Raw genomic sequence first — 15,963 nt, forward strand, 5'->3', positions numbered from 1 at the left:
ATTTCCAAGCGTAGGAGGTTGTATGTTAAAAAACACCGAAGCTATAATTTGTTTCATATTATTTTCCTACCAATTTTCCGATCGTTCCTATGGCAGCTATATGATATAGTCGTCCTATTTTGATAAAATTAAATTCGAAATTCAGAACTAATTAAAAAATGTTCTTTCCAAGTGTTGGAGGTTATACATATGTTGAAAAACACCGAAGCTATAATTTGTTTCATATTATTTTTCCACCAATTCCGATCGTTCCTATGGAAGCTATATGATATAGTCGTCCAATTTCGATAAAATTTAATTCAAAATTCGAAACTAATTAAGAAATGTTATTTCCAAGCTTAGGAGGTTATATGCTAAAAAACACCAAAGATATAATTTTTTAAAATTTTTTTTCCGATTATTCTTATGCGAGCTATAAGATATAGTTGTCCGATCCGGCTGGTTCGGACTTATTTACTACCTGCAAGAGATATAAGACTTTTGGGAAAGTTTCAGCCCGATAGCTTTAAAACTGGGAGACTAGCTTGCGTAGAAACGGACGGACAGACGGACATGGCTAGATCGACTCGTCTAGTCATGCTGATCAAGAATATACAAGGGTGGTCAAAAGTATTTTCTCAAAAAAAAAGTTAAATATACTCATAATTTGAACTTACATCTTGTTAACTTTGGCATCAATGGAAAGGTAATTTAAGTGCCGTTTGAATGATACAATACATTTTTTAACCCATTCAGTACTTATTGAAAAGGACGAATTTGTGAGAAAAATGTCCTTTTTGAACTTTTTTCCTCGACTTGAAAACTTAAATTTTTTGATGCAAAAAGTTTCTTCAAACAAAAATAATAGTAACTGCAAAAAGAATTTTTCAAAAATCATTTTGCTTATATTTTTTATGATTTTTTGAAAATGCTTAGAAACATGCATTTTAGCCATATTTTTCTCTTTTTCATACAAATTTTTTCCGACATTGTCACCTTTAAAAAATCATAAAAAATATAAGCAAAATGATTTTTGAAAAATTCTTTTTGCAGTTACTATTATTTTTGTTTGAAGAAACTTTTTGCATCAAAAAATTTTAGTTTTCAAGTCGAGGAAAAAAGTTCAAAAAGGACATTTTTACACAAATTCGTCCTTTTCAATAAGTACTGAATGGGTTAAGAAATGTATTGTATCATTCAAACGGCATTTAAATTACCTTTCCATTGATGCCAAAGTTAACAAGATGTAAGTTCAAATTATGAGTATATTTAACTTTTTTTTTGTGAAAATACTTTTGACCACCCTTGTATAAACTTTATGGGGTCGGAAACGTCTCCTTCACTGCGTTGTAAACTTCTGACTGAAATCAATTTACCCCCTGCAAGGGTATAAAAATAAGGAAGTGTTGTCGTAGCAAATAGAGTAGCAATTATTCAAGAGGCGACCAAGACAGAAGATTCGTATAAGGCAGAATCTAAATCGAATCCGAACTAAAAGGTTTGGTGGCAAGGGCCCCCCCTTTCTAGAGCTATCTAGGGATAAATGGCCATCGAAGCGTTGAGTCGCTAAAAAAGAACTCCCAGAGCACCAGCGGTCGAAATTTGTCTTGATAGACAACTAAGTGGGGATAAAAAATTTGCAAAGGATTTCATTAAGCTTATCCGAGTGTTAGAATATATATACAGATGGCGCCGACGTCGGGCTAAGGTCGAAGTAATAAAGGATCGGCCTCTAACTGCTGATGAAGTGGAGGGTGGCTTAACGGATGTAGTTGCCAACTTGCAAAGGTTCCATTTCCAAGAAGAACTAGCCAAATTACAAAAACAAGTAGCTGTAAGACCAACAAGAATCCAAGGCCTCAATCCTTTTCTCCACAACGTTCAGGGCATAGAGCTTATTCGAGTAGGTGGTCGACTTTCGCAATCTGATGCCCCTTATGCCACAAAGCACCCGTTTTTATTGCCCAATAACCACATTGTAGTTCATTATTTAATTGAACACACTCATCGATCAAATATGCATGCCGGAGCGCATACTGTATGCGCTTTTGTATGCATTTCCTGCTTTCGACAACGGCCGGTACTGGCACAGCAGCTAATAGGACCACTTCCCCGAAGAAGAGTGAGCAACGGAATACAACCTTTCGAGCGCACTGGACTGGACTATGCCCCCTATGGATGCATTTTAATCAGGGGCAAAGAGCGAAGAAAATTTATTTGTGCGTCTTTGTATGTTTCCTTACAAAGGCCTGTCATCTGGAGCTAGTTTCGGACCTCAGCGCCAATGCCTTCATAGCGGCGCTCTAGAGATTTTCCGCTCGCCGCGGAATAAGCAATTGTTCTGCGACAATGTCACCAGCTTTGTCGGGGAATCGCTGGAATACAAGGCTGTCGAAGAGGAACTGATGGTATGTGAAAAGGACAAAAGGAACCGAATCGACGAGCATTGCAGTAAGCTCCATGTCGACTTCCACTTCATACCGCCTCACTCGCCCCATATTGGAGGGCTCTGAAAAGCGCGTTCAAGGTCGCCAAGCAGCTATTTGTGAGATGTTTCAATGGAGCTGCGCTCAACTACGAAGAACTGTCTACGGCGATCGTTCAGGCAGAAGCGGTAATGAATTCAAGAACGTTCACAAGATCTGCCCTCTACCCTGCGAGCTGGAATAGTTGGAACAAGGTTCCAAGGCCGGAAGTATGTTGACGTCGAAAGCTTCAAGAGAAACGGCACGGACGAAAAACTCATAGTATTAAGCTTATTTCACTTTGGAAAACATTGAATTGTAATTTGTTAGCGCCTATATCGATTATTGTATCGCACTAAGAAATATCGATGCTGATATCGATGATCGAGTAGAATCGATACCCATAAAGAAGCAAATAATAAAGCATAGTTGAAAAAGCGACTGATCTGACTAGCGGCGAGTTCAGTCTCGTTTTTTGAAGATACTTAGCTACTGCTTTCGTTTCCTTCATCGTCTTCGTAAGAGGAATAGACTCTTACTGTTTCTGTAGGCGTGCGAGCTACATTATGCCCGATTTAGGATATTCACCCACGTTCAGAAGGAGTTCTTCAAAGTGGACAGCCATAAAAAAAAGTTGATTCGCTACACTACATTTTTCAGACTATCAGAGAGTAATACGTGTTGGACATTGCATCGAGAATTCTGTGGCTAATGCAAAACATCCTATAATCCTTCCTAAGGAATCTCCAATAGCTTTATTATTTCGATATTAACATGCTGCATCGCTCCATGCTGGAGTCAAATACACGTTTCATAGTCTACTACAAAGATATTGGATTCTAGGAGGGGCTTCGAGCTCCGCAAAACTGTATTTAAAAGCAGAACTTGTTTCTTGCAGCGACGACATACGATTTTTCAACTTATGGCTTATTTACCCGAGTTTCGAGTCCAACCCGCCAGCTGGTTTGGATTGTGCTGGACCTGTGACGATCAAAGCATCATGGGTTGCCATCTTTGTCTCCCTACAAAAGCGATACACAATAAACTGGTCAGCGATTTGACAACATCCGCTTTTTTAGCCGCTCTCAAACGCTTTTGGTCTCGACGTGGAATCGTCGGATATCGATTATACATACTGACAACGGCACAACTTTTCATGGAGCTAAACGACACTTAGGTAAAATGCAACGGAACGCAATTGCTCTTGCACATCCCACCCTCAGCGCCATTTAAGAGGTATTTGGGAGACTGGTGTGCGATCCATAAAGCAGCACCTAAAACGAGTTATTGGCAGCAGTGCACTATCATAGCTGGATCATATAGCTGGAGACAAATGCAGTACATTTCAAGCTCGCACGAAATGGCAACAGGATGCTCAGAATGTTGCCCTGGGCATCCTGGTTGTGAAGAAGGAGCCGAATCAACCGCCAAGCAAGTGGCCGTTGGGACGAGTCATAGAAATTCGTCCTGGCCAGTATCAGAGCGTCCGTGTGGTCACAGTTAAAAGTGGCAAGCCTCCCGTTACGAAAATAGCTGTGCTTCCTTTAAACTGAACCGTCGTTCAGGGGGGCCGGTTGAGAAATAGATCGGTCATTTAATTGAATATCAACATTATTATAACTTGTTATTATTTGCATATAATCGCACCTAGTTTAATGCTTATCATTGTAATTTTTCTACATAATAGCTTTAAGCTCATACGCCAATCCGAAAAGTCAGTAGATCTACATTGATATTGAAACATATCGCGTTCTATTACATTCTCTTTTTTGTCAACGTTTTTCGGCAGTGATATAGTTGAATTTCGACCGATTTAAAAAACGTCTTCAAACAGACGTCATTTACACTAACTTTAGTAAAGTATATGACTCTGTAAATCACGTTCTTCTGGTTAGAAAACTCGATTTATTAGGGTTCTTTGGGTTGGTCCTTTAAGATGGATCTTAAGTTATCTGAATTGCAGAACACAAAGGGTACTTTTTCATAATTCTCTCTTTTGTATACTCCACGAAACCTCCTGTGTCCCGCAAGGGAGCCACGTTTGGCCGCTATTTTTTACTTTATTTATAAATTACCTTCCCTCAGTTATAAATCATCCTCGTGTACTAATATACGCAGATGATAATAAATTATGCCTGCAGTCCAAGGATACTTCTTGCCAGTCCAAATTACAATCCGATTTGAATAATGTATTATTTATTCTCTTATTATTTATTTCGCTTGTCCGCCCGATCCTTGAGTATGGATCTCCCGTCTGGAGTCCCCAATACGGAATTCATGTTGATCGTATCTATGCTATTTGCTTTAAGGCACCTAAACTATGATGCATGCCTCGTTTTACCTCCTTATTCTATTAGAATAATTATAAATAACTTACCCCCAAGCCAACCGCCGTACGATGCTTGGAAGAGTCCTTATTTATATCCTTATTCGAGGTGAAACACGGCAGCGCCCCTCGGTCGGTTGGGCGGGAGATGTGGTCGTTAGATCTAAGCCATTTTTAAAGAGGCCATGCAGCTCAAAAGAAAAAAGCTCTCGGTGGCGTATTATCACGCCAATATGAACGCTTTATCGCCTCTCCACCTTCCAATGAAATCGCCACCAATGCGATCGTTACTCGTAGAGTAAATAGGTAAACTGGATTCTTCGGAAAGTGTATAACAAATAGAAGGAAGCTATTCCGACCCCATAAAGTATATATTCTTGATCAGGATCACTAGCCGAGTCGTTCTAGCCATTTCCGTCTGTCCGTATGAACGCTGAGTTCTCGGAAACTATAAGGCTTAATACGTGGTCGCGGTGCGGAAGAAGAGCTGCTAAGAGCGGCATCGGCATAGAGTAATAAACTATATAGATACACCATTTGCTCTGCCCGAACCTCTGCCCAACCTCTGCTGAGAGCCAATTCAAGGCCAAGTTTGAAGCTAACTTCGGTTTTTCACCCACCCAACAAGTGCGAAGCAACAGCAATAGTGTTGAGGATTAATTACAAAAACAAAACAGTGAGTAAGAGCAGTGCAGATATATAATTTCCCATAAAACTCACCACGGGAAGGAATTACAAGGTCCCATCGAACTTTTAAAAAACTAGGAAAATTATCTGTTTTCGCCTAGGTGGCATCATTGGCAAAGTTTTAAAAGAGAGCGGCAGAGCAAATAGTGTCTCTATATAGTTTCTTACTCTATGGCATCGGACCTGTCCAACGAAGAGAGGTGCAGAGAGGAGACAGCGAGAGAGCGTGATATGCATGCGATGTTCTGAGTTCGATTTCGTTTTAGATAGAAAGAAAGCTGCAACGCTGAGCGGCTGTAAAAGAGAGCGTTGTATGTGGGACGATATAGCCAAAACAACAACAACACTGTTTAGATTGTCAGCTTGCTGAGGTACCTTGTTATTTTTTCAAATACAACAATAAAGTCTGTCTTCATAAAAGTCGGCGAATAACAGTGAAGCGGTGTATCGAAAAAGATAAGAAAGTACAGGTTGGGATGTATTCAGCCATCTGAACTCAACGATAGGCGAATCATTTTCGAGAGCGACTGAAAAACACGTCCATCTTCGCGCACTCGCACTAGCTGAGTAACGAGTATCTAGTAGTCGAGGCCATCGACTACAGCGGATTCACTCCCTTTTTCTCTTAATTATGTCTTACCCATTAATCTTTAAGTAAAATCCTTGAATAGTGACATCCTTTCAAAAAATCACCTTGAGAATATGTCATCCTTAGGGATGCATATTGTAAACAAAAAATGTAACTTCTGTACTATGTGCTACCCTACTGGTCGTTTTTTTTGTAAAGGACAGCTCAAAAATTCTACACTTCTACCACTTCTCCAGAAATGAACAAATGTTCTTGACATATGACTTACGTACTAAAACTGACCGAGACGCTCACTAGATTACTTATAGGGACTCAAAGAATATTAACTATTAAGATATGATAAATGAAACTGTGTCTTATGATTGGTCTTTATAATTTAAGTCGACAACAGCAGACACTCAGCTTAATGAATTAAATGGATATCTTTCCACCCTTTTTGAAAATCAAGTTAAATTTTTAATATTCGAAAAAGAAAAGTTTAGAAAGTGTATTTACTTAGTAGATTGTATAATACATTTTCATCACAAAAGTTGATATCAGAACATTTGCTTGCTGAATGTGCGATCATACTGGGTCTTTACCTCGTAAAGATATGTCTATGGTTGATATATACAGTGGTCGGCATAAGTATTTTGACAAAACAAAAGTTAAATATACTCATAATTTGATTTTACTTCTTGTAAACTTTGGCATCAATGGAATGGTAATTTAAGTGCCGTTTGAATGATACAATGCATTTTTTAGCCCATTCAGTACTTATTGAAAAGGACGATTTTGTGTAAACATCTACTTTTTAAACATTTTTCCTCGACTTGAAAACTTAAATTTTTTGATTCAAAAAGTTTCTTCAAATTGTCGATTTTGTATCGATTCCATTTAAAATTCCTTAATAAAGTATATATTTACAAGAGTCGTTATTCGCCCGAATAAAAAATCAGGAGATGGTTTATATTTATTGGTTATTCTTTATTAGAACGTTGGAAAAAGACTAACTGTATGTTACAGAATTGGTTAGAATGAAACTTCGGTTTGCGTCTTAGAATTTGCTGTTAGTGCATTAGGTGTCGTAATCGCATATGGATGATGTGATCGCCACTTCTTTGCTTATGTTTACATAATTCAGTCTTATTAGATTTTGCGATCTTATTGGATTTACACGTTTATGGAATTACGTCATTGTTGACGTTCGGACGTAATAAATTTTCTTTGTTTGTTTGCATTGCGGGATCTCAAGCTTCTGTATAGTTTTTGATTAAAGCCGTAATTGGCGATTCTGTTTATTTGTGAACGGCTTCGTTCTTTGAACTGGTGGCCGTTGAGAAATCGCAGTGCAGATACGTCACTCCCCCATCACTTAGACAAAATCATATGGTTATTTATGTGATTTTGGGGTATAGCTTTGGTATTTTTTGTAACTCTTGTGTTTCTATTGTTGGGTCGTCACCTTTTGTGTTATTGTATTTTATAAGTATTCTTTTAGGTATTTCCTTAAATTTATAAAGAAGGTACAGTGATATACTTAATATTAAGAGACCCTGTGTTACAATTACAATTATTTTGTAAATCTGGTTTCTTTATTTTGTTGAAAAAATATTTCTTTTGCTTATTTCTTGTGTATAAGCTTTGTGTGTAGGCAGAATTATAATTGCTTATGGATAAATCGTTAATTGCAATTGAGCAATTGTGTATTTTGATCATATTGTTTCCTTCAATTACAATTTCATTTTTAATACATTTTTGATTTAATATAGTTTTTGACAAATTCCATGTAACTATGATATTTGGTTCGACGTAATTCATTTGGGTAGTTAATAGCGTTTTTGTGTACCTGCAACTAGTATCTGTTTGACTAACGAGACCTAAAAGACATGTGTTGGTAACAGGTTTATTTGTTTTCTTGTTATGCAAGCTGTTTCTGTATACGTAATATTTGTTTTGGGTGTTATCTTGTAATATTTTATTATTTTCATCTGGATAAGGTAATATTTCATATACGGGAAGTTTCTTTATTTCTCTGTGTATGTGGGATATAATTAAGATTTCGTTTGAATCTGACCTAAGCCAAGTTGAGGTTTTTATGTTCAGGAGTATCTCAGAATTAATGTTTGTCAAGTAGTCGTGTTTTAATAAATTTGGATTGAATATTCCTACTCTTGCTAACTGCATACCCATTTCCGGGTCTTCAAAGTATTCTGCGAAATGTTCTAAACTAAAAACCAATAATTCAAGAATTTTTTCGTTTTCGTTGTATTCGAGATGCTTGTTTATTATATCGATGCCTTTGTTAACTGTATCGATTATATTATTTAGTTCAATTACCTGTACACTGTTTTGAGCTATTACATTGATTTTTCTTCTACTTCTTCTTTATCATTATTATCTAATGTTCCAAAAAGATATTTGTAAGCTGTTCCTACAAAATTAGCAAATCCTCTTTTGTTTCTCCTAACAATTTTGAACCCATTCATTTCTCTTTGTAGTTTTTCCGTTAAATATTTAATCTGTATTATTACCTTAAAGCCAAACGCTTGTGATAGCAAATTTTTTTAAGTTTCTTCCGTTTTTGTAATATTAATTGTGAGGCAACGGTATTCAAAATTATCTGGGATGTTGATTATGTCGGTCATAAATAACAAATAGCCATTGTATGATTTTATAGGGTTAATTTTTATAAATTGGTTGTGACCCATTGGCATTATTATTATTAACGTTGATGTCAATAAACTTTCTTTTGTCTCTAGAAGTTTGTTTTGTAATGATTTATTTTTCGACTTCTGTTAGTTTCCTCAAAATGATCATTATCTATTTGTTCTATATTTCCTGTCTTTTTTTAAGGATTGTGTAATTTCCCGTGAATTATGGGAGCCTTTCTAAATTTGTTATTTACCTAAAAATGTTGTCGTTATACCCGTTACTCGTAGAGTAAAAGGGTATACTAGATTCGTCGGAAAGTATGTAACAGGCAGAAGGAAGCGTTTCCGACCGCATAAAGTATATATATTCTTGATCGGGATCACTAGCCGAGTCGATCTAGCCATGTCCGTCTGTCCGTCTGTCCGTCTGTCCGTCTGTCTGTCCGTCCGGATGAACGCTGAGATCTTGGAAACTATAAGAGCTAGGCTATTGAGATTAGGCGTGCAGATTCCTGAGCTTCTTACGCAGCGCAAGTTTGTTTCAGCAGAGTGCCACGCCCACTCTAACGCCCACAAACCGCCCAAAACTGAGGCTCCTACAGTTTTCATGCTAGAATAAAAATTTTAATTGAAATGTATTGTTCTCATCAATACCTATCGATTGACCCAAAAAACTTTGCCACGCCTACTTGAACGCCCACAAACCGCCCACAAACTTCAAAAAATCGTAAGTATGAACGCAGATATCTCGGAAAATATCAAAGATAGAGAAATGGGAATTCAGATTTAGATTCCGTAGGCTTGAGCGCAGCGCAAGGTTGTCACGCGAATATGCCACGCCCACTCTAACGCCCACAAACCGCCCAAGCCTGTGGCGCCCACAATATTCATGCTAGATAAAAAATTTTAACTGAAATGTATTGGTCTTGTCAATACCTATCGATTGATCCAAAAAAAACTTTGCCACGCCCACTCTAACGCCCACAACGCTTAAATCTGTCTACCGCCGGTAGGTGGCGCATTTCAACCTCGCTTTGCTGCATATCTCCATTTTCCTTTGGTCATTTTAGCTGAGTAACGGGTATCTGATAGTCGAGGTACTCGACTATAGCGTTCTTCCTTGTTTTATATTAAGTTGTTCTATTTTAGCTTCTTTTATAATTTTTTGGCTATTATATGCAGGGGTACCTGCATAAATAAAAATATCAGCTGGTGTTCTACCTGTTGCATTGTGTTTTATTTTATGATTGTAAGTATACAGTATTACTTCCATTTTCATAAGTTTATTTTCCGTATTGTCGGTGGTCTCGATCACACGTATTTTTTCGTTAATTGTTTTGTGTAATCTTTCTACATCTGATACTCCATTTTTACTTGTTGTTATCTGAATATTCACGAAATCTGTGTGCAGCCAATTTTTAAGCGCTATACTCATAAAAGCACTATCCCTATCTGTTTTCAAGGTTCTGGGTTTCCCCATTGAATTAAATATTCCAAAAAGTCCTCTTTTAACTTCCATCCAGTTCTTTCCGTTTAATTCAATCACGCTTCCAAATTTTGAGTATAAATCAATACAAGTTAGGTAATTTTGATTACCTATACCCGTTACTCGTAGAGTAAAAGGGTATACTAGATTCGTCGGAAAGTATGTAACAGGCAGAAGGAACCGTTTCCGACCCTATAAAGTATATCAAACAAAAACACCTCTTAACGAGGTAAATAGTAGTGGCGAACGCGCCTTTAACAAAAATTTCTGATATCAACAATTGGGACGAAACCTGATATTACATTCGATAAATAAATACATTTTAAATTTATGATTTCGTCCCGCAACAGTAAATACTTATTTACCTACACGTAAATTTTCTGTTCCCTGCAAGCAAAAGGGCGATATTTCTATCGCCTGTCGTCCAGAAGTCACTTCTAAGTCACTTCTGGACGATAGAAAGGCGATAGTACACATTTTACAAAAACAAAAATGGTCGGGATCGCTCAGAAGTAACTTCTGAGACACTTCTGCGCGATAGAAAGGCGATAGTACAGATTTTACAAAAACAAAATATACATGTATCGCGAAGAAGTAACTTCTGAGTCACTTCTGGACGATAGAAAGGCGATAGTACACATTTTACAAAAACAAAAAGGGTCGGGATCGCGAAGAAGTAACTTCTGAGACACTTTTGCGCGATAGAAAGACGATTTTAGTGAGTAAAACACGCGATAAAAAGAGGTCGCGGTAATTTTCCGTTACCCCTTTTTTCTGAAAATTTTTTGGGTCTTCCTTTTGACCCACGCCGTTATTTTTCGCCCGAGCGTCATTTCGTTGCGTGATTTGTCTGTGGACAGTGCGGTTTTGTAACAAATTTGTGCGTTTTAAAAATATAGCTTTGTTTTTTCTAATTGGTTTTAATTGCTTAACATATTTAAATGTCCCCCCCAACAAAAATGCGAAATGACGTTCTTATCGTCAGATGTACGATTATTTAAACCTTTTTACGGACAAGCTAGCTGTGGACATTACTTGGCGTGTAACTGCGGAGAAACCCAGCATCCAACGATTCTCAACATATTTCATTGTAAAAGGTAATGTATTTTACTTTATTTTTACTTTGACTGAACAAAGAACAATTTTTGTTTCTGTTTCTTTTAGAAATGGATATTAATAAATTTCTTATGTCGACGGAGCTGGACCTAAATAACATTGTTCAGCAAAATTTGCTACATGCCAGGGACCGTGTATACAAGCGGACAAAGCACGTATACAAAAAATAAATGCAAAATATTAAAAGTAAAAAAAATATGTTTTTATTCAAGATTTTCCAATTGGGAAAGACTCTTCTAGGTATCTTGTACAAGCATATGTAAAGTCACTTTTGAGTGACTTCCATAAGTGACTACGGCGACACTTCCAGAAGTTACTTCGGCGATATCGCATTCGGATCGCGGAAGTGACTCCCGTCGGGAAGAAATGTGCCACTTCGGCGACACTTCCAGAAGTGACTTCGGCGATATCGCATTCGGATCGCGGAAGTGACTCCCGTCGGGAAGAAATGTGCCACTTCAGCGACACTTCTCGGAGTCACTTCGGCGACACTTCAAGAATGTGATGAAGTGGCACATTTCTTCCCGACGGGAGTCACTTCCGCGATCCGAATGCGATATCGCGGACGATCGTTTTCATCTTCCAGAAGTCACTGAATAGTGCCTTCCGCGATAGAAAATGCTTGCAGGGTTGTAGCTTGTGCCGCAGTGGAACTCCCATACGATGCATACATACATACATATCTATACAGCAATAGTGTTATTATACCCGTTACTCGTAGAGTAGAAGGGTATACTAGATTCGTCGGAAAGTATGTAACAGGCAGAAGGAAGCGTTTCCGACCCCATAAAGTATATATATTCTTGATCAGGATCACTAGCCGAGTCGATCTAGCCATGTCCGTCTGTCCGTATGTCCGGATGAACGCTGAGATCTTGGAAACTATGAGAGCTAGGCTATTGAGATTTGGCGTGCAGATTCCTGAGCGTCTTTCGCAGCGCAAGTTTGTTTCAGTAGAGTGCCACGCCCACTCTAACGCCCACAAACCGCCCAAAACTGTGGCTCCTACAGTTTTGATGCTAGAATAAAAATTTTAACTGCAATGTGTTGTTCTTATCAATACCTATCGATTGATCTAAAAAAAAGTTTGCCACGCCCACTTTATCGCCCACAAAACGCCTCCAAACTTCAAAAAATCGTAAATATGAACGTGGATATCTCGGAAACTATTAAAGATAGAGAATCGGGATTTCAGATTTAGATTCCGTAGCTTTGTACGCAGCGCAATTTTGTCACGCGAATATGCCACGCCCACTCTAACGCCCACAAACCGCCCAAGCCTGTGGCGCCGACAATTTTCATGCTAGATACAAAATTTTAACTGAACTGTATTGGTCTTGTCAATACCTATCGATTGACCCAAAAAAAAATTTGCCACGCCCACTCTAACGCCCATAATGCTTAAATCTGTCTACCGCCGGTAGGTGGCGCATTTCAGTCTTGCTTTGCTGCTTGCTAATCTCCATTTCCCTTTGGTCCCTTTAGCTGAGTAACGGGTATCTGATAGTCGAGGCACTCGACTATAACGTTCTTCCTTGTTTTTTTTGTGTAGCGTTATTTTTATGTTTTGTTTTTGTGAACGGCCATCCATTATTTCACGTATATATATATATAAACCAATTGTAACATCTTCCAAAGCCCAGGATCCGGAGCGTCGAGATCTCATCGCCCAGAATTAAAAGGAGGGTAAGTTTGTCGGAACACGGTTCCTTTCTTATAAATACATATATACAGCTGTGTTCATTGAAATAGCAGTGCATACGACCTGCACGTGTGATATCGAAAAACAACAAAAACAACTTGCCAAAGCTGCGGCTTAGAAGTCGCGGATTTCTTGGCAACATAACGCTTATGTCCCCCGATAAGTTCTCAATCGGATCTAAATCCGGGGACTGTGTTGGACACGGCATTACGTCAATTTGTTTTTGGCTAAACCACTCCTTGGCCAATTTGCTGGTGTGTTTAGGATCATTGTCCTGCTAAAATGTCCATATTAAGGACATTTCATCATCAGTAAACGACAGAATGACGTTTCTCAGTATATTTACGTAATCATGTTGGTCCATGATCCCATCAATCGAACGTACGGGGCCCACACCGCTGTAAGAGAAACATGCCAATACCATGATTGTAAGGCAACCTGCGTAACGATCTTGAGCGTATGGTTTGGGTGGTACTCGGTGTTTGGTGGTCGACGGAAATACTACTTTGAACCTGTTCCACAAAAAAACACCAGCTAAGACTCATCTGTCCAAAGGATAAATCGACCTTTTGAAAGTGGCTATTTCAAGTGGCATTTGGCAAACTTCAACCTATGTATCTTTGGGGTGTCTTTAACCAACGGCTCCTTTCGTGGACTTCTAGCATTCAAATTTTCATCTAACAGACCTGGGAGAACAGTGCCATCACAGATTCCTAAGCTCAGATCCGCTTTTATAGTCTTACAGGATGCTAAAGGAAAAGCTTTGCTGAAGCGCACTTTGCGTACGTCCTCTACAATTGGGTTTTTCCGTATCGCATAACGTTTTTCGGGCTTCGGTTCATAATTTATGTCATTGTAAACCATATTGGCTGAAAATTTTAAGGGACACTGAATATATTGATACGATTTGCCCTCCTTTCTAAGCTCAATCATTGTCTCCTTTGCCCCTTGAAGCATTGAGGTCCTCTACCCATAGTTATAGTGTATTATGGTTCAATTTATAATAATGGTCTTTATTAAACCCAATTTTCACCAATTTTTTCACATTTTCGGGACTTTTCCTGGAAGAAAATTAAAAACTGCTATTTCAGTGAACAGCCGAAATGTTTTGCCCGTGTGCAAAAATAAGAAAATAACCCAAAAACAGAACAAATCTAAAGGGGTTTTTGCTTGTTTTGTATCTCTATGATCCATTATACAAAAAAAAAAGTACTAGCGATTAACTAACAAAAAGGACTATGTTAATAAACCGTTATATAGTTTCGCTTCTGTCGCACTGCTATTTCAATGAACACAGCTGTATACGTCACTATATATATAGTAGTCTTCTGCCATCTCTACTACCCTATTTCTATCCCTTGCAGCAATTGACGCTGTAGCTTTTAATTGTATTTGTTCAGGAACTTTTGGTAAGCTCGTAGCTTTTTTTAGGGTTTTGCTCTCAGTCAATGGCCGTTATGACTCTCTAACCTTATTAGTTTTGACATCTACTTCTTGAAATAATATAAGGCTATAAGGTCAATCTAACCATGTCCGTCCGTTTGTCCATCCGTATGAACGCTGAGGTCTCGTAAACTAAAAAAGCTAGAAAGTTGGTATTTAAAAGATAAATTCTTGAGCTTCTTGCGTAGCGCAAGTTTGTTTCAGCAGGGTGCCACAACGACTTTAACACTAAAACCCGTCTAGCGCCCAATTTGTAATATTTTCTAAAAATTTAAATGAGATTTTGTTCTTTATTATCAATACCGATCTACATGCCAAAAATTCAATAGAGATTGCACACCACATGCAGCAAAACAGCTGTTTTCACTAATACGCCACCAAGCAGCTAGTTGGCGCTATAGGCTAGGTTGCACTATAGAAGAAGAAGACAGGCTAGCGGTGCTAGTGAAAAAAGCGTATCTCCATCCCTCTCGCACTCCCTCTACCTGAGTAACGTGTAACTGATAGTCGCGGCCAACAACTATTGTTTTCACTTCGTTTTTTAAAAGTTGGAGCAATTCCTTATTTTTAAGATATCGAAATGCTTCTGATTTCTTTTGCGAACGCACGTTGCAGCAAGTAGAGCATCTCGCTTACTCTTATTAGATGCTTATAGTGTTTTTGTTTCTGCGTCCTTTAACAATCTATCTCGATTACTCTTATTCAATGCTTATGGCCTCACAAGGAATCACAGAGCTTGTTGGAAACAATTCGATATCTTAATAAAAAAACAATTGTAGGTAAAATTAAAAAAAAAAATTAATATATTTTTATTCTTAAAAATTAAAAAATTAATGTCTTTAAAAAATTAATTTTCGTTGTTTGTTTGCATTGCTGCATCTCAAGCTTCTGTAACGATTTTAATCAGAGCCGAACTTGGCGATTCTGTTTGTTTGTAAACGGTTTCGTTCCTTGAACTGGTCGTTGAGAAATCGCAGTACGTCACTATATATACTCTTGATCAGGATCAGTAGCCCAGTTAATATCCCATGTAAAATAAATTGGTTAGCAGTCTTGATTTGTTTGGGGAAATTGTATAACAAATTGTATCAATTCCTATGTTTATGCTTAAAATCGTGCTGGTTATTATAATTATATAATTACTATTATGTTTCATACAAATTAATGTTGTATAAAAAACATGATTTATAATTTTGCGTTATTTTGAGGGTGCACTTACGTTTTCGAGTAACTTGAATTTCATTTAACTGGTCACTTCTTTTTTGAGACAGATTAACAAAGTGATTTTGCAGCATTATCCAAAACTGTTGATGCTCACGAACTTGCAGCTCTCCAGTGTGAATAGTTTTTTCAATTTGTTTGACCTGAAAGAAATGATTAAATATGAATAAAAAACGTTTGAAATGCCAGCTAATAACTGCGCTATTACATTATTTTTAACCGTTTTTCTTCTTGCGCTCTCGTTGCGAGCAAAACCAAAAAAGTTCCTAGTGTCTCGCTCTCGCTCTGAGCAAGAGACTCTTGCTGTCTGCACTTA

The 15,963-nt window shown here is 37.9% G+C and overlaps 1 protein-coding gene across 1 annotated transcript in view; it reads right to left on the minus strand.

The window, feature by feature from the left end:
• The window catches only part of LOC119562216 (coiled-coil domain-containing protein 40), a 102,964-nt gene that overhangs the window by 22,188 nt on the left and 64,813 nt on the right, over positions 1-15,963 (minus strand). The window contains exon 2 of the mRNA XM_037875418.1: positions 15,646-15,790. Within this exon, the coding sequence (XP_037731346.1) occupies positions 15,646-15,790 (145 nt within the window). The remainder of the gene's footprint in view (positions 1-15,645; positions 15,791-15,963) is intronic.

Source organism: Drosophila subpulchrella, unplaced genomic scaffold (assembly GCF_014743375.2).
Source record: "Drosophila subpulchrella strain 33 F10 #4 breed RU33 unplaced genomic scaffold, RU_Dsub_v1.1 Primary Assembly Seq40, whole genome shotgun sequence".
Lineage (NCBI taxonomy): Eukaryota > Metazoa > Arthropoda > Insecta > Diptera > Drosophilidae > Drosophila > Drosophila subpulchrella.